Below are 25592 nucleotides of genomic sequence, written 5' to 3' on the forward strand. Positions count from 1 at the left end.
ACTCCATAGCTCCTGCAATTAAAAACATATCAGTCTTAGGGACCCTTTTACGAAGCTACACTAAGCACTAACACATGCTTACTGCAGCAAGAGCAAGAATATCGCATAGCACACTAAAGCGTCCCAAGGTAATTTGACATTTGCGTACGCTACCCACATGCTAAAAAATACACTTTTTTTTGGTGCTGGGATGTATCTGGGGCAGAGAGTGAGTGTGTTCTGTGCTAAGAATTTCGGCCATTTTACTCCAGTGGTAAAAATGGCCTTAGTGAATGGGAATGACCTGTGTAAAGTTGGGCTAAGGCTGCTTTTTAATGCTGCTTAGTAACAAGGCCCCTAAGTTCTTGCAAAATGTATTTTATGCCATGCAGGCATTGTCAACAGCATTTCACCCTCTGACCACAACGGTCTTGAAGGTTTTTAAATTTTCAAAACTCTGAGATAAAATGGAGCATCTTGTTAGATAGCTTTAAGAAAGTAGGATTTTATATCTTATTCAATATTCAATTGGCAGCCAATGCAATTTGATCAAATAAGCTGTGATATGATGATATCCTGACACTCTCATGAGCAATTGCATAGCAGCAGTCTGAATCACCAGTAATGGTTGCAAACTGGAGGAAGTAATCTAAAGTACAATGAATTACAATAATCGAGTCTTGACAAAATCATTCTCTGTAGAACATTACTAAAATCATGAATTACAGCTTGGATCTGAGCTTTAAATGACAGAACAGAGTAATTAATTATACAAAGACTCAGGGGCATAGCCAGACTTCGGCAGGAGGGGGGGTTCAGAGCCCAAGGTGAGGGGGCACATTTTAGCCCCCCGGCGGCGATGACCTCCCCGCCTTTTTGACCCCCCCCCCCGGCACCGCCACCACCAACTTTGACCCCCCCCCTGGCGCCAACCCTTTCAACTCCCCCTTCCCGCTGCCATCAATCCTCCCCACCACCGCCGCCACTGTCGGGTACCTTGGCTGGCGGGGGACCCCAACCCCCACCAGCCAAAGTCCTCTTCTCCAGCGTGGCCACGTTGCTGGCTGATCTGCAAGGCTTCGTTCTGTTTCAGTGAGTCTGACGTCCTGCACGTTGTATGTGCAGGACGTCGGACTCACAGAAACAGAACAAAGCCTTGCAGATCAGCAACGTGGCCGCGCCGGAGAAGAGTACCTCGGCTGGCAGGGGTTGGTATCCCCCACCAACAAAGGTACCTGACGGCAGCGGTGGGGGAGGGTTGGCAGCGGGAAGGGGATTGAGAGGGTGATCGGCAGGGGGGTCCAGGGCCAAATCTACGGGGGCCCATGCCCCCACATAGCTACACCCCTGCAAGGACTATTCATTTAGGGGTGCATTTACAAAGATGTGGCAAGCCTACTGCAGGTTTGCTGACCAACCAATTTGGCACTACCGCTGGGCTACCTCAGGAGCCTGGTGGTAGTTCCTGCCCCTACTGTGTGCTTTTTCCAGCACTTGAAAAGTATTTTAATATTTTTAGCGCAGGGGCTTACCCAGCGGTAATGGGCAGCACCGTGTGCTGCCTGGTTACCGCCAGGTTAGTGCAGGAGCCTTTACTGCCTCCTAAATAGATGGCGGTACGGACTCCCCCAGGAAATGGCCACATGGCAAGTGTTTAACTTACTGCATGAAAATATATGTACGGGACTACCGAAGATAACTTAAAATTTGTACAACTTCAAAATAATCATATCAACTTTTTAATGATTTATGTCAACTTTTTAATAAATCAGACTGTTTGGCTTGATTTCTCACAATGCCACGGAGTGGAGTTAGCTTATGTTCCATGGACACTGATGAAGGTTGTGGAACCTTGGTCATTGTTGGCCGTGGAATAGAGATATATGGAGAGATGAGGAGTCAGTACAACTCAAAAAGCTCAAAAAGTTAAGTAAAACACTAGTTTGGACTTTATATAAAATAATTTAAAAAATTGGGGGAGGTTTCTAAGCCAATGATGACTGCATGAACTCCTAGAAGTGATCAGATCTGTAGCCAAGAAGGAGTCAGTTGAGGCTTTTCCTTCCGTTTTTAGTAAAATCAATAAAATTGATAAAAAGTGATAAGATCTGATAAGGCTGATTTATTAAAAAGTTGACATATACTCATTTGAAGAGGATTGTTTTGATGCTGTAACTTACCACATGGCCATTTCCTTTTTTAATAAAAAAGCCTTTTACCTACTGCAGATTTGCTTATTTCCGATCTGACGAAGAAGGGCAACCTTCGAAAGCTAATCAAGAAATGTATTAAGTTAGGTCCAATAAAAAAGGTATCATCTTATTTTCTTTTTCATGTTTTATTTTGTTTTATTTCTATTGATTACCTCTCTACCTACTGCAGTAAAAGGAGCCTCAGCAAGTGGCAAATCCACACTTTGGTGCCACGATAGGGCCCTTTTTACTGCAGCTTGGTAAAAGGACCCCTTAGTTTACAATTTGAATGCTCTCCTCCACTCACACATACCCCCACACCCTTATCTGTGCAAATATTCCATGATCTAGATATCTACCCACCACCACAATGTTGTTTTTTTTTACATTCAATGCTAACTTATTTTCTTTAAATCAAAAAGTGATATCAGCAAAAATTGATTGAAGTTTTGCCACTGCCTCTGGCAGAGAACATATCAGACAGAAAGAAAAACTAGATATCGTCTGCATAAACTTTACAGTGTACCCCTAGAGTTTTGAGCTTTCAGCACAGATAGATTAAAATATAGATTAAATAGAATAGCTGATAAAGATGAGCCTGTGGTATGTCAACTACCAGGTTCCCTTGTGCTGAAAAGGTTTATCTCCTACTCTCAGGTCTTTTCTATCTGGAAGAAATGACTTACACCACTCTAAACCTGTACCAAATACTTCAAAATAGCACAAATGATCTAACTAAAGACCAACCTGTTTAAAAAGATATACCATAATGAGCATCATTAATGACCTAGCATCAAAACTCTACCACAACCAGATAAAATTGAATTCTATACACCTGACTACTTCAATCAATTTTCACCATTGAACATTAACGCATCACCCCCTTACCTCTCATGCCTGAATTGATCTGTCTACCCAACGTACTTTATAATTCACTTCAACGTTTATAAACTTTATTGTTAAACTGTTTTGAATTTCTAATGCCGGAAATGGTGATCATCGTTACGGCACAATGTAAGCCACATTGAGCCTGCAAAGAGGTGGGAAACTATGGGATACAAATGTAACAAATAATAATAATAATAATAACAACAATATCTGCTGATTGGCCATATGAAAGACCACAGATATATCCAGCTGTACAAAACATTCTTATATTAGTCTACTCCTTGTCCCAAAATATCAAGGGTGGACAAATGAAGTGTCTCAGTACTATGGATTCTTCTTAATCCATATTGAAAATAATTCAGCACCTCTGCTCTATCCAAAAGCTTATACAATTGTTCCAAGACAGCTCTTTCAATTTTTTTTGCTAAATTTGGCAATGATAAAACCAGTAATCAGACACTCTCTTTGATGATCTAAATTATTCTTTCTTAGAAAAGAATTCATGGTTATAAATTTCAGTGATGGTGGTAAATAACCAATTACAGGGAGGAATTTACTCTATGAATCAACAATAGCACAACAGCATTGCCAGTTTGAAAAAGTATTGGTGGTGAGCATGGCTTTTGGCATTCTTAGGGGCCCTTTTACTAAAGCACGCCTAAATGTGGCCTGCGCTGGTGTAGGCACGTGTTTTGGACATGCGCTGGTCTATTTCCTCAGCGTGCCTGGAAAAAAGGCCTTTTTTGTGCTGGAAAATGGACATGCGGCAAAATTAAAACCAGCACATGTCCATTTTCAGCCCGAGACCTTACTGCCACCCATTGACTTAGCGGTACGGTCTCACTCAGGCGGTAAGCGTTCAATGTGTGTCAACTGCCCATTACCACCAGGTAAATGCCACGCAGTAGAAAATAAAAAATATTTTCTACTGCGTTTTAGGCACATGACAAAAATGGAATTAATGCCTGGGGCACGCAGTAGCCGGGTGGTAATGCCAATTTGACACGCATTGGACGCTCGTAGGCACCTACACGCCTTAGTAAAAGGGCCCCATAATTTGGATGTTTAATTTTGGAAAATGTCTGTTCATTTTGGACCTTCTCATATATTTTTGAACAGGAAACGCTGACAATTTTGTTGTTCAAAATTGGTTGTGACAGATTGGTTGTTGTCATGCTGATTTACTAGTTGATCATATTGATCTAGAAAACATTCGAACTGATCGGGTTTGGTCTACACTTGAATCAGTTTCCTCATCAACTTTGGGTCCTCTGGTTAATAGATTATCTAGATCTGGATGTCCGCTGGACAGTATGCCTCTTATTTGTTTTTTAAAAAATCCTTTGTCAGATTTGTTAAATTGGCTTGTTTTGTTTGTTAACACCACTTTACGTTTGGGTTGCTTCTCTGAAAAAAATGGGAAGTATTGTTTTAACTCCATTCCCTAAACAGCTTGATGTAGACTTGTCTCAAGTATCCAATTTTAGGCCAATTGAAAATATTCCTTTTCACACTAAATTAGTTGAGTTTGTGGTTGGATCCCAACTTTCTGATCATTTGGGTAGATGTGCATTGTTGCTCTGTTCCCATCATGGGTTTCCTGGTGTTGCTTACTACTGAAGTTAAGTGGGTGTTGTGCAGAGGTGATGAGACAATCTTGTTGCAGTTTGATATCTTTGCAGCCTTTGATACAATTAAACATGAGATTTTATTAAGAGTTGGATTAGTGGCCCATGTTTTCAGTTGGTTTACATCTTTCTTGAAAAATAGACAGTATTCGCTGAAAGATGGCACTTATTCATCATCTTAGAAGTCTCTTTGTGGAGTACCACAGGGCTCCTCTATTTCCACTCTTTTATACAATTTATACATGAGCTCGCTTGGATGAATTGTTTGGAATCCAGGCATGCTTACGTTCTTGTATGCTGATGATATCTTTGTGCTGGTTCCTATTAGTCATGCTGCAGGTTTTATTTCTTCTGTTACTGATAATTGTATCAGAAGGATTAGAGACTGGCAAACCTCTTTACATCTTAAATTAAATATTGACAAGACCAGAATTTTGTGGTTTACTCTTACTTTGTCAAACATTCTACAGTCTATTCAAATTAGTGATGGAATCCAACTCAATATTGAAAGGGTATCAAACGTTTTGGGACTCCTCTTTGACTATGAAGCCTCAGATCAATAGTCTAGTTAGGAAAGTTTATTTTTAAATGAAGCAGTTGTGTCTATTATGTTATTTTTGGAGGAAACATTTTAGATCTTTTGATTCTTGTTGTACTTGACTATTGCAACTCCTTATAGTTAGGTGTAACTTCTAAGCTGACTCATAAAATTCAACTAATCCAACACTCAGCTGCAAGACTGCTTTTTTGCAAATCTTGTGGCAACCATATGATTGAAGGAGTTGCATTGGTTGCCAGTACAAGCCCAGATCCAATTTTAAGATGCTGTGCCTAGTTTTTTTTTTAATATCTTGAAAAGCAATTGCCCAGAGGGTTTGCCTCAATTAGTAAAAACTCTAAACTCCAATATGACCTCTAGGAGCTGCAATCAATTGCTTCCGGTTTTTCCTACAATTAAATCTGTGAGATTTAAGGCTTTATTTCCCCATTCCTTTTTGTTTTTGGCAGTTCATTTATGGAATCATCTTCCTTCAGAATTACATTTGATGACATGTTATTATTCCTTTTGTAAAGTTTTGAAAACTCATTTGTTTGTAAAGTCTAGTAACATATGATGTTAGTTTAATCAATTAGATATGATGTTTTGGATTGTTAGAGTTTTTTCTTATTTACTGTATCTCACCTTGAATCTCAAATTGAGGGAGTTGGTAGGTGACAAGTCTGTTATAAGTAGCATAACATAACATGTCTCAAATCTGACTTGGACATTCTTTCAAAAATGCTCCTCCATGGGTCCTAATTCTGATCTTCCAAAATCCTCAGTTCCCTTATTACTTGGTCAGTGAAGCATTAGAACTCCTTCCTGAAGAGCCCTACCACAAAAGCCTCATCTTCTTCCCTTTGAACTTCACAGCAGGTCGCATTGAGGAGCTTGAGGAGGGTAAACAGCTCTCCAATATAATCCTGGCTCAGGTTTTGAGAAATGAGGGAGGCATCTAGGGATCTCTCTTGACCTGAGGCCTAGAACTGGCTGCTGCCTCCAGGAATAGCACACCTGGTAAATCATCATAATAAATTAAGAACGGAGGGGTGAAGTGGCTTGGAACGTATACCTGACTTGAAGAAAAGGCTGTCACATGGGTCCCTAGAGGCCTTGATGCCTTTACATCCTCCTCTGAGCTCATCTGAATCCTTCTGTACTTCCCACTCCCCCTGTCTCAATTCCAAAGTTCATTTGTCTGGGGCCAGCATCTGTGAACTGACCCACACTCCCATTAAAAAGCCCACCTCTGAGTTTTACTTCTGGTCCCCACATAGCCCGTAATTTCTGCCCCTCTCAGGGCCCTGGATATTGTGGGCACTGAGCCCTGTTGCTAGATCAGAGAGGATGAGATCAAGGCTTCTGCTGGCTTTCACTTCAGCATTCTGTAAGATAACAGTGGGGTCAATTCCTTTTTTATAAGGTGGGGATAGATCTTGCACCGATGGGAAAGATATCGTCAGAATTCAAATGGAAAAAGAGTGGGGCATCTCCAGACCTCTCTGAGCTTGTAAAAGAAGGGATCTCAACCCAATCCATAGGTCACACCCAGCCAGTCAGATTTTAAGAATACCCACAATGAATATGCATACAATGGAGGCAGTGCATGAAAATATATTTCATGTATTCAGTATGGATATCTTGAAAACCAGACTGGCTTTGTGTATTCTGAGATCAGGGTTGAGAACCCATGTTGTAAAGGAGAGGAAGGGGAGAGAATGGATTTAGTTTTGAGCATACCATCCAGGGTATGAGGAGTATGAACCCAGTTTCTCAGATTTAATGTTTAAATACAAAAGTATTGCCACACTGGGACAGACAAAAGGTCCATCAAGCTCAATATCTTGTTTCCAACAGTGGCCAATTCAGGTCACAAATACCTGGCAAGATCCCAGAAAAGCTCAATACATCTTATGATACTTATCCCAGAAATAAGCAGTGGATTTTCCCAAGACAATTTAATAATGGTCTATGGACTTTTCCTTTAGGAAGCCATCCAAACCCTTTTAAAACCCCGCTAAGCTAACCACCTTTACCACATTCTCTGGCAACGAATTCCAGAGTTTAATTACAACATTAAGTGAAATATTTTCTCCAATTCGTATTAAATTTACTATTTTGTAGCTTCATCGCATGCCCCCTAGTCCTAGTATTTTTGGAAAGAGTAAACCAATGATTCATGTCTACCCGTTCCACTCGATTCATTATTTTATAGACCTCTATCATATCTCCCCTCAGTCGTCTCTTCTCCAAGCTGAAGAGCCCCAGATGCTTTAGTCTTTCCTCATAGGGAAGTCATGCCATCCCCTTTATCATTTTCATGCTCACCATAGTACGTGCATTGTGCCAAATAGAGCATCCCTCTGGAGTTCATAGACTGTAAAATGTATAGGAAACCAATCAAGGTGTGCTTAGCACTTAATCAAGGCTGTGGCACCCCATATAATGGGGAATATTTCTATATCTTTCTGCCACATTTTCTTGGTCTCTGACTTCATTGCTTTGTATTTGAAGATCTTCTCTTTCTTTGCTTGATGCACAGAATAATCACTTGGCATTAACATTTCTGTTATCATGTTTTTCTTCTTGACCATGATGGTAACTTTTATCAGTTGGAATTGGAATGTCCCAGGTGATCATGACCTCTTCAGATTCAATAATGCTCTTAGGATCATGGTCCTAATACATTTCTTATACAGCAATGTTGTAGTGTTTCCAAAGTTTCCAAATGATGAGACATGCCACCTTATTGTGCCTTTCTCTCATAAGAACTTTGTAGATGGCACATTGCCATTTCCAGCTATTCCTTACAGAATCAGTTTTTCCCAGATATTTCTATGCTTGTTGTGAATCATCTCATCAATAACCCACTGCCCTGGTTGGAACTATTAATCTCTCACCCTTTAGTGTTAATTCACCGCTCCATAACCATTGCTGTGTCCAGGTTCAGCAGTGAGCCTGCCATGCTCTAGTGTCTCCACTGCAATGGATTCAGCAATGGTCACTTGCAGTCTACTGCCATGGTCCTCTGCTGTGTTCCAGCAATGGTCCTGCTACATTTAGCAATGGTCCTCTTGCTAACCTTGAGGAGCTACCTCTGATTTCCTCCTGCTGTCTTTTCTCTTTGTTGCTTTATTGTCCATGAGCAGAAATCCCCCCCCCCCCCTCTCCATGGAAAGGTGCCTCACATAAGTGAAAATCTGTATTTGTTACACAACTGACTTTCCTATCCTGACTGTGGTGGACCTCCACAACATTTCAGTAAACCGGAAGAGTTGTTTTGTGTCGTAGGATTTGGGGAAAATCTGGAACTTCTGCTGCTCAATGGTTCTGCTCCTGGTTGCCTTGCTAATCTACATCATACTGTGTGGAATCTATGAGACCAGGGCTATATCTGGTGGGAATTCACTTAATCGCTTGAAGACCTTGTCCACACAGTACTAGTATGCCAGGAGGTTTAAATGAGGCAGCCATATTATAAGTTGCTAGTAACATTTGTGGGATGCAGGGGTGGACTGACCATTGAGACAATAGGGCAGCACCAAAGAGTCCCACCGGTAGGGGCCCACTATCCCCTAGCATCCATCTAGTTTAACCCCTTTTGATAGGTGTTTAGTGACTCGTGACCCTTATTGTCCGGGGGCCCAGATCTGTGTTGGTCCACCTGCTGGGATGTATGTATAAAGAGCATACAGTAGCCTATTTAAACAGCACAGAATTTTGAATCAAATATCTGCCTTTTTAATTCGACTAGTTCAGCCTTTTTTTTAATGAATAACTATGAGAGGTAAGGTCACTTATGGGTTGTATAAATAGTTTGTATCAGCTGCATATTTTATTATTAATGCACCCTGATTATTTGTCCTAAGTGCCACAGGTACACATTTTTGATTGTACTAGCACTTCCTTCATATTTTGTTGCTCATTTAGCTGTGGCTGTCAGTCATAGGCACACCAGTCCCTGAGGTTTTAATGGGATGATTGTGGTTCAGGGCTTGCTGCCAGAAAAAGAAGCAGATGGTGGTAGAGATACAGCCTGTCATTTTCTATTTATACCAATTATCCCCCCCCCCCTTTCAAATTCCCTCAGTTTTACAATGCTATTGTTCCTTTTTAACCAAATTTCTCCTCTTTTCCAAGAGTGTCAGCAGTAGGTAGAATCTGACATAGCTGATAAGTAGCATAGGCAAACAGATGAAGATAGCAACCAAGAACATTTAAATATATCCACTGTTTATGTATGTATGTGCTCTGGACATTTGCCAGAAAGGGTTAGATTTAAAGAGTAAGGTAGAAGTCCCACTTGCACAAATTTTCTTTTGGACAATATTTTTACCTACAAGAAATTAAATCCTTGGACAAGAACTGCATGATTTCAAAATCATACAAGCCCACTTACAAGCTGTCCCTGCATTTTTTTGGTCTTATTCTTAAATCTGGTGCTAAATGTTCTATTGTAAATATTGCATGAATGGTAGCCACATTACTATAGTACATAAATAGAATAATGAATGAGAATCAGAAATGTATGTATTAGGAAGAAGGTTTAGGGGGATGGGAACTGTCTTGAGCCAGAAAGTTGATTGTATTTGTTAAAATGTTAATAAAAACTCAATTAAAAAAAAAAGGATTTAGCTCAATCCAAAACAGGGGAAGGCAGTTCTCAGTATGTATGAGAGGTATCCCATGAAGCCATTTGTTCCAGCACACAAGTGATTTTGCAAAAGAGATGCTGTGGAAATCAGCCAGTCTCAAATATCTACTTTCTGGGTTCCATTTTCATACCTGAAGCCAAACAGATGCTTATTCAAATGGCCAAGCTTCACACTTACTGCAGTCATTTGCATGCAAATTTCCTGAAACATGTACATTCTCTCTTACTATTCAACTGTCCGCAAACAATAATAGAATAGCACAGTAAGCAAAAGAAAGAGAAAAAGGAATGCAAGCATGGCTGAGATAAATGCATAATGCAGCTAATTGCTCCAGTTCTTGTTTTTTCCCTGTTGGAATCTAAAGCTCTTCCTGTCTCTCACTTGTGTTAAGGTGTCTTTTGCGATGGCACAATCAGCATTTTTGTCATGGCTGGAAAAGTGTTACTATATCTTACAGGTACCAATGGCATATAGGGATGTGGCAATGTGAACAATTAAAAAAAAACAAACTAGGCCAAGGAAAAAGACAACGAGGCACAAGGGAGACATCTTTCAAAGGTGGACGTGACAATTGGTAGATGGGTAAATGAACAGATAGGCAACTAATCCCCTTAGAATTATTATGGATGAGTGTAATTGAAATGCACAGAAATAATAATCAGATTTTGGTTCTGTTTCTTTGAGTCATGCATTGTAAGACTGGGGGTTGCAGTCACTTCAAACACTCTGGTAATGCATGGATGCAGTGGCATCATAAAGAAAGTTTGGGGGGATAGAATCACTGGGATCAGCTTCACGACTGAGTTTTCACTGTTAACACTATTAGCCTATTTCTGAATGTGAGACACATAGATAATATGCTATTTTGTGTGTAAATTGCAGACTTTCCATGGGCACATTGAAATCTTGTGTAAATAACTGATTTAAGAAAGCCACATGTAGAGATCCACACCATGCACGGGTTTCAAGGGGCATAATTTGGAAGGGTCTAAAGTCTACACATGTGTTGCCTATTTTACAAAGGGAATAGACATGTATGTGGAAAAATATCCATGTCAAGTTTTACACCAGCTCAAAGACATGCATAGGTTTTTAAAAAGTGCTTATTTCAGCTTTACACGAGTGATTAAGGGAGTCATCTTCCTTAATCCCATGTACTCTTTGTCCACCTTGAAAATTAAGCCAAGTGAAAATTTCAGTCTTACCTTAATTGGCAGCACTTACAGAGGTACCTTTTGCAAAATGGGGCAGCTACACATGGAAGCAGTGCCACTTCCACATCTCTATGTGGAAGCTTCCGGGTTCGTGCCATTCACTGTTTCAAAAAATCTCTATGTTGGCAGATATTTGGCTGAAATGATACTGGAAATGAGCATGTCCCGACCTGGATATCTCAGGCCTGATCCATCTCTGCATTCCATGCAAAATGGCAGGCTAAGCGGTCCTCTTACCAAGTTGCGGTAACAAATTTTTACTATATGGGTAAAATGGTCACTTTTCCCATTTTCCCTATTAATGGCCAGGTGCTAATTTTCCCATTAGCTGTAGCCATTAGTGTGTGAACCCCACTGCAACCTATCTTGTAGACAATAAGGCTCATGTGCTAATCATGTGTTAATTGGTTAGTGCACGGTAATGGAGCTGTTGTTAACCAATTAGGGCAGAACACACCTACTCTCCATCCCTAGATCCGCCCCCAGTGCTTTAAAAAATAAGATCTATTTTTAATGTATGGGAAGCGTGTGCTGAGCACAAAATTAGTGGGGAATGCCTGAGCACACGCTGCGGTAAGATTGTATTAGTGCTTACCGCAGCTTGGTAAAAGGACCCCTAAGTGTCTTTTTATGCCTAATGGATATCCATTATTGATGCAATCTCTCTCTCTCATTCTCTTTTTCTCTCTCTCTTTTCTGGTGCCATTGCATTTGCTCTCTCCCAGCACCATTTTCAAAATGTCAGTCATGCTATTCATGTATCTTACTGAACTTAGCATGATATACAGCATCAATGGCTTTTCTAGCATGACAAGATTAGATAAACTAAGAAAGGATGGCACTCCCTATTGACAATGGCAGCCATAGTAGCACAGTAAATACTGTTGCATGCGCGAGTGTAAAATATTGATACAGGATCTGCTAAATGTTCTTAAACAAGGAACTTCAGCATAGAGAGTTGCACAGGACAGAAATTTCATCTATCCACCCATCCCCACAAGTAATCTCCTCCATTTCCGCCCGTCCCCTGTACTAAAATAACCCGACTTGTGGTAAAATAAGCCAGCTTAACAGTAGCCATATTGATAACTTGCCCTCTTAGTGCTTATGGGCAATTCATTGCTATCAACCATATCCATTAATTTTTTTAGTGCTATTATAATTGCCTTGGCACAAGGAAAGGATAGGTAGGCTGGCCTGGAACTACCCTTCTGGGGGAACCTCGCAGGACCTGCATCCATCCCCATAGGAGGCTGATGGACCTGGAGGAGATTCCTGCTAACTCCGTTCCCATGCAGCTCTCTACTTCTGTAGCAGTACAGCTCAATTGACAATTTAACATGATATGCACACAGTTTTCAGTGACACATCATATCAAACTAAGTTAACTAGAAGTCATTGTTCTCATAGGAAACAATTACTTCTGGTGTACTGAATCACGTTTATATACCACAGCAGCTCTGTCCTGTTACAAAATATTGTGACAAGCTTGCCATTAGCACACATCTCTACAACAATTTGTAGGTGGAAACCTGATGCAACTTTAAAAGGATGTTCTTTTCAGCACAGTGTTCTTACAAAATCAATTATGTCCATCAGAACTAACAAGCCAGGATAGTGTAAATATGATCTTATGTGTGACTTTTCCTAAGACATGAGTTCATATACCTCAGGGCTGCACAAGTTCCATCCCTGAGGGCCTCAATCACATCAGGATTTCTGGATATCCTTAATGAATGTATATGAGATAGATATATAAGTAATGGATTAACTATTCATGTACATCTTCTCACACATTTTCATCCCTTCTTGGATGCTGATTCAGGGCGTTATACTTCTGTTTCTTGTCTGTTCATTAGGTAAATGAACAGGAAAATCCTATTTGTGGCCCTTAAGGACTGACCTTGTGCACCTCTGATATGCATGGACCTTACTATATATATTGCCCTTTGCAACACTGTCTGGTAGCCCTACAGCTCAAGAATGTGCTGAGCCATTGATAAGGGAGTTTGAAGATGCCTATTTATTTACTGCACATGCAAAAGATAGGCAACAGCAATGCATACATCACCTGAATGTTCTACCAGCATGCCCTAATCTTTCTCTGGGGGGATCATCTTTAAGAATAAGAAGGGAAATTCAGTCCCCTTTCAGTCCTTGGTTTATCTGTTAGCCTTCTTGATTGATAGAACCATAGTTTTCCAGTAAATGTTACAATCATTTTTGTTTTGTGTTGACAGGATATGACTGGTCTTTTTGACCAAAAAACACACAAAAGAAGAAAAAGAAGCAATACATCCTACAGAGAAACACAATGCTAAGCAGCCTCACATGGAACTGATATCTAGCTTCTGAAGTGGAGCCAAATGGTTTGCAAATTTCCAATACTTCAAAAATAACTGGGTTACTACAGTCTTGCAAACACTAATGAATCATTTGGGCACCAAATTTTCATTGGAAAAAAGCTACAGCCCACATCTACAGTGCAGAGGGCAGTAGCATCTCTTCCTGTTGGGGATGGTGGGCATCCAAATTCATTCATCTATGGAAACTGCACGTGGAGAAATTCCTTTTTGAGAATACCTCCTCCAGTTTAAACAAAAATGCTTTCTCTTGCATACATCAAGCATGGCACAGATTTCAAAGGCCTGAGATGTCTTGTAAACCAACCTTTGACTCAGATTTGAAGGAGAAGGTACTTTCTTGAAGGAGGTGAAGTATTTACACAACACAATACAATACAATATAATAACTTATATACTGCAAAATGTCAGAACAAGTTGTTCAATGTGGTTTACAATAAGACCAACCAAGCAGATTCCTGGGAAATACATTACAGTAGTTAAACCAAGTAAGATAAAATTAAGTTAAAAACAAGATTTATAACACTACTCATATAGAATTTCTCTTCCCACCTTCTGCTTCCTTTGAGCGATTCAACGGTTTGCTGGTTTCCTACTTCAAACACTAATAAAGTATCATTCTGTCAATGTACTTCCAAGGTCCATTTCGTAACCCAATTTTTGAGATATTTTTATTATTCCTGCACATTTTGCACATTCCTTATTTTTTTAAAAGAAAAGATTGCTGCCCTAATCTTGAGAGAAGTTGGGAATTAGTGGGACAGTGAAGTGGAAGGAGGGAGTGAAACGTTAAGATGAGGAGCTCTCCCCACGTGAGAAGGGCTCCATGGAGGCACAGCAAGTCTAAGGGAGGATGGTATGGCCAGCACAGCTCTGCCCAGGTTCCCAGGCTTGTGAAGAATGTCCACCCGGGGCTCACAGGACAGGGAGCCAACTGACATCCCCAGCAACAACAACGAGAGAGAGCGCATCAGGAATCAGATGAAAATGGTGATTGGACAGCTGGAAGGCATTCTGCAGGAGCTGAAGCAAGTAGCCAAGGAACTCAGAGAGGTGAGAAAAACAAATAGGAGTCAGTCTTTGCTGAGCTTAAGCATATGCCTTTCTCGTAACTTGGGTTGATTTGGTAAATTTAACTAGGAAAAGATTTTAAAAATGAAAGTGCAATTTTATGCACCATTTTTAAATGGGTACGGTACATAAAACTGAATTAAAACAAGATGAACTGGTATGAACTGGTATGTTTTAAGAAACATGTTTGGCCATTGCCCTGAGTACTAATGAATATTTGATATTACAGTCAAACTGTTAGAGAAAATATTTCCCTTCTGAAGATGACTCTCTTATGCAGACTGGTCTGGTGTCATTACACACAGTTGAAATAATGTATATTCTCCTGAGATTTGCTCAGATATCTAATTTCTCTCATTAAATTTCCACACTAGTGACCTTAAAAATGTATAATATTTATCTGATTTCTTTAGTCATACATAAAAGATTTGTATCTGATTGTACCAAGGGGATTTTTCCCCAAAGTATCGGTATCATAGATTTTGTTGTCAAATGACCCATGAAGCAATACTTGAAACTATAGAGGGCATCTATCTAAGCCATCTCTGGTAATATGCATGAGCTACAATCTCAACACTGTCATTCTTTGTTACTTAAAAATCACTTCTCCATTTCAACAATATCCCTCTAATATAGAGACGATGATTATAAGTGGGGTTACTATCCCTGTTTTAATTTCTCCAGTGGAGAAGGGGAAGACTTCAAAGTTACTATAACTAATAAAAACAAACAACACCATTTCACTATTTCACATGAGGGGTATTTTTGCCAATTTATCTACTTAAAACAAAGCATGACTTCAGAATGGTGACATGGTGAAACTGGTAAGAGGGACTTTGGAGTAACTTAGTTTGAGGTTGGAGATGTGGTGAATAGAGGTGATTGAATTAGCAGGCTGAACATGGAGAGCATCATGGCCAAGGCTGAATGTTTTCTGGAAGTGCTGGAAGGGGTAGCAGGAGGAACATGTAAGACACTATGGACTGAAGGTTAAAGGAAACTGGTGAAAGAGAATGGAAGGAAACTGGAAGGAGCCATTAGGTCTCTGATTTTAGGAAACTTATGAAGACAAATGAAAAGGAGGTGATAGCTCAAGTTTGGCCATTTTTGGAGAATTATGATTTGTTGGTTTTAGAACTGGCTGTGGAATAGAATTATTGCTAGTTGCTATTATGAACTTGGTGTATGGTTATTTAGATAAAAATGAACTGATACTGCTAAATCTTTCTTCATATTTTGATTTGATGAACACTAATATTCCCTCTAAGCTGAGCAGAAGTTCTTTAAACAGGTTTCTGCCAGTGGAGGGTGGTGTTTCAATATTGTGTTTTCAATCACTAGGGACAGGCAGGTCCCCATTTCCTGCAGAGATTACCTGTTGTTCCTCACTATTAAAAATGTGGTAGTGAAACAGCATCCCCCCACTGGCAGGGCTATTTGTGGAGGACTCCAGCTCAACTTAGAGAGAACATTAGTAGATATTTCCCTTTTATTTATTATTTATTGTATTTATTTTTATGTATATATTGTCTCCCTAACACAACTCTAAGCAATTTACAATGAGGATGATTTTCAGACTGCGGGAGTTAGACCAACCACCACTACTACTACTTATCATTTCTATAGCGCTACCAGACGTACGCAGCGGTCAGTGCTGAGCCCAGATATTCAATGCCAGGCCATTTCCGGTGACTGGTGTTGAATATCTGGTTTATTTTTGGCCAGTGTCAAGAAAACTGACTAAGTTGATATTGAAATTTAGCCAGTTATCTTGAGACCAGCCAAATATGGCCACTAAACTCACTTTAAAAATTGGTGGACAGCCGGTTATATCATTCAATATAAATGGCTAGCTGCTAACCAGGGAAATTCAGCAGCAGATAGCTGTTTATGCCTTGCTAAATATCAGAAGATAGGCGATTAAGCGCTATTTAACTGGTCAGCAGCTGTTTTGGCCAGCTGAATAGCGCTGAATATCAGGGAGATTATCTTCATCTCCCAGCCCCTTAAAACCCTCATAATTATAACCTTCACTTCACTTGTTAGCAATAAATGCCTATCTCTCCAACTTTCCACCATCATATACCCCACCATCACAATCACATAAAGCATTTCAAAAGCCTGAGAGATCTTCTATTATCTAACTAATCACCTCCTCCATTTCTCCTTTATTCCTAACCTGATATGGTACTACAGCCTGTTTAAACAGCCAGGTTTTTACCAGCTGGAAGAATTATATGTATTTCATCAGAGAAGGCATTCTAAGTCCCAAAACTGAAAATTCCTTCTCTCGTGTTCTTTTCAAACATACCTCTGCCATTACTGGAATCACCAATAATTCCCTGACTTCCAACTGTTCAAGTAGCACATACTTCTTTATTGATCAAGTACATTAGTCAAAACCCATGGAGCAATCACTAGTAATTTAAAACGGGTATGAAAGGCCATACAGAGCCAATGAAGAACAGGTGACACAAGAGCTCTTCCTTATAGCCCTCTTACAATCATTTCTAACATATTTTGTAAACTTTGTAGGCACCTTAAAGATCTCTGTATAAGACCCACATGTATAGAATTACAATAATCAAGTTTTGTTAGTACCATAGCTTGATTTACTGTCTCCAAATCCTGATATCACACATAAGGTTCCAACTACCTCAAAATTTGCAATTCATGCACACTGCCTGACTTACTGCTAAGATCTGGAAACTCAGTCTTAGCATAGAGTCATTCCAAATCCCGAAACCCTTCACTTCACTAATCCAAAGGATCTACTTTCCCTGCAACTTAACCATCTTGTGTCTTCCTAGCTCCTTTCTTCCAATCCATGTCACCTCTGTTTTCAATATATTCACTTTCAATCTGTTGTTCGGCACATCTAGTAAAGTATTAAACTGGATTGCTTCTTTTTTAAAGGACTAGAAATGTCAGGTGGTATTTGAGAGTAAAGAAGTAGAATGCACAAGGTTCTCCACTGTCATCCTTGCAAATTAATATATTTTTTCAACCCATAGGGCATATTGTTTGTACATTTGTCATTTTGCGTTTTGTGTATGCAGATGACAAACAGTTGTTTGTGCAGGGTTTGTGCCATAAAATGTATGAGAAAAGACTGGAGGACTTGAATTTGCTTTTGCTACAGAAAAAGAGAGAGAGGGGTGATATGATAGACATTTAAGTACTTGAAAGGTGTTAATATTCAAACAAACCTCTTCCAGAAACATAGGCATGTAGATCTAGAGGACATGAATGAAGGTTACAAGGAGGTAGACTTAGGAGTAACATTAGGAAATACTTTTTTCAGAGAGAGGATAGTAGACACTTGGCACTCCCTTCCAGGAGAGGTGGTAGAGTCAAAAATGGTGAGCAAATTAAAAAATAAATTGGATAGACACAGGGGATGCCTAATCACAATATGGCTGTTGAAGTGATGTCTGGAGCAAAGAGTAATGGGAACTGAGGGTGCCTCCCAACTGTAGCACCCAAGGTCTCAAAAGCAAAAATTATCTTCATCTGTTCTGACTGGCCCTAGATACATCCAGGTACATACATATTTTATAGAACATAAACAGATCTTCCTTGTGCTTAAAAAACAATTTAAGCAATCAGTCTCTGCCTGAGTCCAAAGCCTGGAATGCTCATTGTACCCTGATGTATGAATTCCACCCCCCCTCGTCAAGCCAGGAGGTGCCAGAGGATATAGCTCAGAGAGTCAAAGAGTAGAACCAAGAAGCATCACTCAGATTGGACTCCATTGTAGTGAATAACCTGCCAGTTTTGGTGGCCTCTCTAGATGGTTCCAGCAGCGGAGCAAGTGGTATGAGCAGGGAGGTGATAACTGCAAGTCTGGGGCAGAGCTTAGGGATGGAGTCAGCAACCCTGGAGTTGATCTTCTTAGTCCGATCTTCTAGTACTTCAGTACCAAAAGGGAAAGTTTCTGACCCAATGATTAAACCAGCAATGGTTATACTTGATTTCTTCTGGTCAGCATTAGTGTGACTAGATGCTTCAGTGGTCAAAACTCTGGAAGAACTTGCTGGAATATCAAACAAATTGGAAATGGATAAGGTAGATCAAGAGGAGAAAACTGGTTTGATATCTGGGAGAGTTGAAAAATTGAAGTAAACCTTGGAACATCAAGGTACTATGATTAATACGTTTGCACAGGATAGATTGTCTTCATATCAGAGACTGGAATTGATAAAGAATAAATAAAATCTTTGAATTTGAGATTTGTAAACTTTCCCCAGGTGCCTTTTGAAATACCTAGAGACACCTTGAAGATGTATTTTGTAGATTTTGTGAAGATGTCTCCTAAATTACATCCTTTTTTTTGTGAAATGTTATTTTTTTGTTAGTTAAATCAAGGCAACGAGTTAATAGATCTGACATTTCCAGTGATTGTCTCAATGTATCAGCCATCTTAGAAAGATCAGTGGAAGAAACAAATAGGGCTACAGTGTTAGTAGCCTTTGTATGTGAGAAAGATAAAGAGAGACCGGATGATTTGTTTAAACCATTTAACCAGCCAAGAATGGTTCCTGGCCAGTTAAACAATACATGACTGGCTATCCAGAAATATTCAGTGGAAGATAGTTGGCTATCTCCCATTGAATATTGCCAGTTAGCACTTAGTTATATCGTGCAATATAATCGGCTATCCACCAATATTCAGCACATTGCCAACTAAGTTTGATGGTCAAATTAGTCCACCAAAACAGCTGGAATATCTTTGGCCAGTTTAAACTTAACTGGCCAGTGTTGAATATTAGCTTGGCCGATTAAATTTAAACCAGCCAAAATATACCTGGATATTCAATGCCAATCACTGGAAACAGAATGGCACTGAATATCCAGACTCAATGCTGATTGCAGAAGGCAACCTGGCTACTTCCCAAAGTCTGAATATTGGCCCCAGAATATTTACTATGCATTGTCATTATCATACTGCTTTATTTCTTGGTCAGAAATTGTGGGTATTTCCTGATCTGTATAAAGTGACACAAGAAAGAAGAAGAAAGAAATTTCTTTCTGCCGTCCAGGAAGCATGTAATCTTGGGATGCAGGTGTTTATTAGGTTTCCTTGTAAATATAGTGTGCCTTGTTTAAACCTGCACAATTTCAAAGTTTCCTTGATAATAAGAAAAGATCTAGTTTTGCTGGGACAGGGCCGGGGGTATCCTAGAAAGTCAGCAAAGTGGTTTTTCAGAAAGAGTTGTTTGTATCTTGGACTTTAAATGTAAAGGGGAGAGTTAGGCCTTTTCTTTACTCTTTATGTTTGTTTAATTTCTCCTCATTTTTTTTATTGGATCTCCTCAAGATTTCAGTTTTGTAATGGTATCCTGAGTTAATTATTTTTGGGTTAACCTTTTGATTGATAATATTGCTTGGATACCTACTGCTACTCAAATTGTTGATTTGATATAATATTGAAAACTTTTCACAAAAACAAAAAACAAAACATGGGTTATTTTACTCTTAATCATTGCATAAATAGTGCTAAAATAGTATGAGTTAGTGATAAAATAGCCCATCTTAATGTTAGCCCGTATTGAAAACTTCCCCCATGAATGTCTAAATATGAGTATTGTACTAAATGACATCCAGTGGAATAGTTCATAATGTGCAGAAACAAAATGCCTTTGCTTTGTGTCACTGGACTGAACCAAGGTTAGGTCAAAGCCATTGATTGACAATTATGTTATTCCAGTAAAAGAGTCTCTTAAATATCAAGAAATGTTATGTTATGTCACACAACTACTACTACTACTACTATTTAGCATTTCTATAGCGCTACAAGGCATACGCAGCGCTGCACAAACATAGAAGAAAGACAGTCCCTTCTCAAAGAGCTTACAATCTAATAGACAAAAAATAAATAAAGTAAGCAAATCAAATCAATTAATGTGAACGGGAAGGAAGAGAGGAGGGTATTCCACAAATACCTGTACAGTTCTATGCAGATTACAGTGTTCAAAATGAGACCTGATAAACCAACAATCCAGGAATTACAATCTCAATACACGGCACAATCTAATTTATTAGTGATACATATTTGTTAAATAACAATGTTTTTAAAGCCTTTCTAAATACTAAATAATTTTTAAGCACATGAATCTGAAAAGGCAATGTGTTCCATATTAAAACTACTTGATAATGAAGTGAAGAATTAAACATTTTCCACAATTTAATCTGTTTTACTGATGGAAAGCATAATAACATCTGGTTACAAGTCATATAAAGAGGGCCATTATAAAGAAATGTAATCCAATCATGTAGGTAAAATGGAGCTTCACCATTCATAATTTTAAAAATAACGGTGCAAAGTTTAAATTGTATCCTGGCCTCTACAGGGAGCCAATGCAACGTCGTAAGATATGGAGTGACCGACTCAAACTTACGAACTGAATATATCAGCAGTGCCACTGTGGTCTGTATGAATGGCACCCTGATTAAGACTATGATTAGTAGATTATGGGGCCCTTTTACTGAAGCTTAGCATGCACTAAGTGCCACATGGCCCACAGGTATAAAATAGGACATACAGGATTTAGCATATGCTAATGTCCATTGGCGCTTGCTAAGCTTTAGTAAAAGGGCCCCTATATTACGTAAAATGGTATAAACAATTTATGGAAGGTTGAGCCCTATCTATAATTATGCAGGCTATAGTGTCAGAGTTTGGATTTCTACAATGCTCTGCATGTGATTTTGCTAGCTAAATGTTAGCAGCAACTGCAGATAGTCTAGTACAGATTTAACAGGTGTTGGGAAGATCTATTTGTGACCAAACTTCACTAGTTGGCAGTAAAAGACAGAGTTAACCTTAAATAGCTTAGGCTGACATTTAAAGCTATGAACTTTTAGAAGCCAAAGTTTCTGCCACAGCATTTACAACAGGGCATTAGACGTAGAGAAGTACACTTCTTCCATGGTTTTTATTAGCTGTACCATCCTTGTGAACGATACAAAAGGTGATATGGAGACCTAGAGCCTCCTCGGTAGCAGCACCTAAGCTTTGGAACAAGCTACAATAGAAATTACAGGTAAAGGTAAATCTCTCTTTTTCATAGCAGCTAAAAACCCTGTTCTATCCTTGGTAATTATGATTATGAAGCATTATGTACCTTAAGTTACTACGGGCATAACTGAGGATAATTGTGGAGAATGGTAAGCTTGGAATAGTCTCAATGAGCCTCTTCTGTGATTGTGTTTTGTTTGAGCGTGTGGGTCATGCTTACCTTAGGAGTTCCTTATCAGCTGGTATGAGTGTTGTTATATTTTTAGGCTATCAGATACTAGTGCTGCTCTCACCATATGAACAAAGTTCAATGTTCTTTTATCCATCCTGGAAAATGGTTGAGGCGCAAATCTTCATAGATCAACCCACATTCACCTAACATTTATATCAGAATTCCTACTACTTCTTTTAACATTTTTCTTAAAAGTTCATATCTAGCACTTATCTTTCTCAACGGCACCACTTTATTCACAGGAGAACCTCTGCCAACATGGCCAAGTTTTGTTTTCTTCCTCAGGGAAGAGATTCCAGCTACAGAACACACATGCTCCTGCATAAGTTTGAACAAAATGGCCGCCAGTGCCTGCTAGATTCTGTTAATGCTGTGATACAAAGTTTTTAAAACTAAGTGGAAAAGACTATGGAGATTAGTTAATAAAATTTGCTTTTTATATTTTTATTTTGCCTATCACTAACCTACAATTCCTCCTTTAAACCCCAATCTTTAAGTTCCCAAAGCACAAAGCAAAATAGTGTTCACTTACCAGAGAAATGTCCTCTTCTCTCGGAACTTCTCAGAAAGAAAATTCAGTGGGACCATTCCTCTTTATATAGTTTTGAATGTAAGGGGCCTTTTTTAAACAGGCTCTTTGAAGCTGACCCAGAAACTTATACAAGTATTCTACTTCCCCACACCTTAATTAACACTTAATTGAGGTCGCTGAATGTGCTACCTCTCCAGCAGCCAAGGAACAGAAAATAACTGCATTTTAGAACAAGAGTTTTTGGCTGTTTAGTTTCTACCTGTAGAAAAGGTTTCAGTTTAAAACTATGGGAAAATGCCTATTTCTAGAGAAAATTTCAGTTTAAAACTATGGGGAAAGGGTTTGTACACCATGGTAACTAGTTAATGATGCTTGCTTTTCTCTCTCTCTCTCTCTTTTTATTCCCCCCTCCCTAATACTAAACTAGGTCCTGCTTGCTTTCCCCCTCTATCTCTCTCTCTTTTTATTCCCCCTTAATATTAAACTAGATCCTGCAGTGTCTGCTAGATTCTATCTGTTAATGCTGTGGTACAAAGTTTTTTAAACTAAGTGGAAAAGACTATGGAGATTAGTTGATAAAATTTGCTTTTTATATTTTTATTTTGCCTATCACTAACCTAGAATTCCTCCTTTAAACCCCAATCTTTAAGTTCCCAAAGCATAAAGCAAAATAGTGTTCACTTACCAGAGAAATGTCCTCTTCTCTCGGAACATCTCAAAAATGTAAATATCTGTAGCTTTCTTAAAAGTTTTCTCTATAGATATTTCAATAAGTATAATTAATTAATAAATAGATTAATGAGAACCAATTAACCAAGCCAATATGCCCATTTTTTTTACCATCTTGCATGCTTATCTGTCTTCTTTGCAGAACTGCTCTAGTTACTGATATATCCTAGCTGACAGATGTACAAACTTGAGTACCTGCAGGATTTCTCTTCTTATCTAAGCCAGACTTAGAGAGTAGATATTCAGCTGGCAGCAGTAAGCATTTTTTAAACTGCCGGTGTTATTCCTGGATATTCAATGCTGGGCTATATCCAGACACCAGTACTGTATATCCGGGTTTATGTGATTGGATATCTCATGCAGTTAAATTCAATATTCAGCATTTAACAATCTGAGAAATACCTCATAAAGATAGGATTGAGTTTAATGCGGTCTGATTTGGCTGCTTAAGTTAGGCAGTTAATTGCTGAATATCAGCACTTAACCGCATAAGTGCTGACTCTGCCCATGGACTGTCCACATAATAGCCACCTTTCAGTTTAGTGGTCTATGGTGATATTCAGTAGTATTAACCAATTAAATGTCACTGAATATTAGTGCAGAGCCCCACACAGGCAATTTAAGCAGCCAGAAGCCTCTCATAGCCACCTATATTGCTTTGAATATCAACCCCCATAGTCTGCTGTCTCTGGCTGTCTCATTTCAAGTAGATAAGCATATTTCCAGCTGAATGAAGTACTAAGTTTAAAGCAATACTAATGCTTTTTATTATAAAGCAATACATTTTTTGCTGATTTGCAATTCATGTAAGAACCTCCTTTCCCAAGAGCAATGCTTTTGAGTTATTCCTACTCTAAGAATTGCCCAGAAAGCGTATATAAGGGCTCATGCTTTTACTGCTGCTAGTGTTCAGTTCTGAAATGTATTGAATTCTCATCTTAAATGCAGTCATGACTTGAGTTTTCATAAGAAAGTGAAAGCAGCTTTAGTTGAGCAGGCATCTAGGTTACAATTTTGAGATATGGGAGGCTGCAGGAGTTATTTTTGTTAGAGCTAGTAAATCTTCTAGTTTTAGGTTTTCAATCTGAAATATTTATTTTAATGTGTTTATTTGACTGTCATTGTTTATTTACTATGTTATTTTAAGATGTCTACACTCATTGTAGTCCACCTAGATCTTTTTTTTTTGTACAAAATAATTAAGCTTACATATAGCCAACACCTGGGCCCCCAATTCTTCCAAATATATTTTTACTCCACTTCCATATCCCTTTTCTTCCTGAATGCAAGTCCCTTGGAATGCAGAGCACCATGCACCATGGAATACCAGGCCAATAGGAAATAAGGTATTACTCTCCTGCTTGTTATGCATAAAATATCTTTTAGAGGTTCTGAAAAGTGGAATGGTAGGTCTGGGAAGACGAGGTTGCTTGTTTTTTATATGGTTATTGATAGAGGGAGGGTCAAGGGATTGGGTGGTGAGGCATCATTTGTTTTAGAATGCTTGGGAAAATACTCATATGTTGTATTGGCTGGATTGGAGGGTGGTGTTCAAGCAGGGACCTGTCCATGGTCCTTAGAGCACAGAGGCAGGATACTGTTCATGGTGATTAAAGCACACAGAGATGCTGTCCATGGTCCTTACAGCACAGTATCCTACATATTAATGTTAGCACTAAACATATTAATGTTGAATATTTGAAAGCACTTATGTGGCCAGCATTGCCCTGGGCTACATCACTGATCATTTTAGTTTCATCAGAATGAAACTCAGTCCGTTGATATCCATTCTCCAACACTATTGCTCAACTAGTTTCTGACTCAATAACTGCTTTCCATAAAGGCTTGCTGTACATCTAGCTTCTGTCTCACATGGTTGATTTAGGACTTGCCTGGTTTACCTCTGTAGCCTCAGAGGTCATAAACAAGCGAAGTTTATTAGTGGTGATTAGTGATTTAAGTACAGAGAAAAAGGAAATGTGGCCAACAACTGCACCAAATAAAGGAAAGAAAATCAGTATAAGCATGTACTTATTTTACTGGGACACAAGGGATGCACCTAGCAGACAGTTTCCCTCAATTCAACACTGGGTATTCACAAAGGCAAAGTACAGAGGCACCTAGGTCACAGTTAGGGCTGCTATTTATGCTTTCCTACTTGCCCAGTTAGCTATGAGTGCACTGGCACTGAATATGGTTGGTGCCTGCATACCTCAAGCACTTCCCTGACTCTGACACTGCTAGTTTCACTTTCTGCCATTAGAGGCAATATTTAATAGCACTTGCCAGTTAAGTGTCACTGAATATCAGTGGATGATCAACTTAGAATGGTTCAAGCAGGCAGAAGCCCCAGGACCTGAAAAATACCTACCGTACCTGAATGTTCACCACTTCAATAGCCTTCAGGCTTGCAGATATCTTATATATTTAGGCCAGTTATTGGATTGCCTGGCTCATATTCCCACCTTTTTGTTTACATTTGACGCTTCGTGGGATCTATTGAGTTCTCCACGCTCGTGGATTCTCTTTAGACTTATATAATTAGGT

The 25592-nt window shown here is 39.2% G+C and overlaps 1 protein-coding gene across 1 annotated transcript in view; it reads left to right on the forward strand.

Moving 5' to 3' along the window:
- Positions 1–14360: 14360 nt before the first annotated feature.
- The window catches only part of INSYN1 (inhibitory synaptic factor 1), a 231485-nt gene continuing 220253 nt past the window's right edge, over positions 14361–25592 (forward strand). Inside the window, exon 1 of the mRNA XM_030190356.1 lies at positions 14361–14513. Coding sequence (XP_030046216.1) covers positions 14361–14513 — 153 coding nt within the window. The remainder of the gene's footprint in view (positions 14514–25592) is intronic.

The sequence above is a fragment of the Microcaecilia unicolor genome, chromosome 1, assembly GCF_901765095.1.
Source record: "Microcaecilia unicolor chromosome 1, aMicUni1.1, whole genome shotgun sequence".
NCBI classification, from domain to species: Eukaryota; Metazoa; Chordata; class Amphibia; order Gymnophiona; family Siphonopidae; genus Microcaecilia; species Microcaecilia unicolor.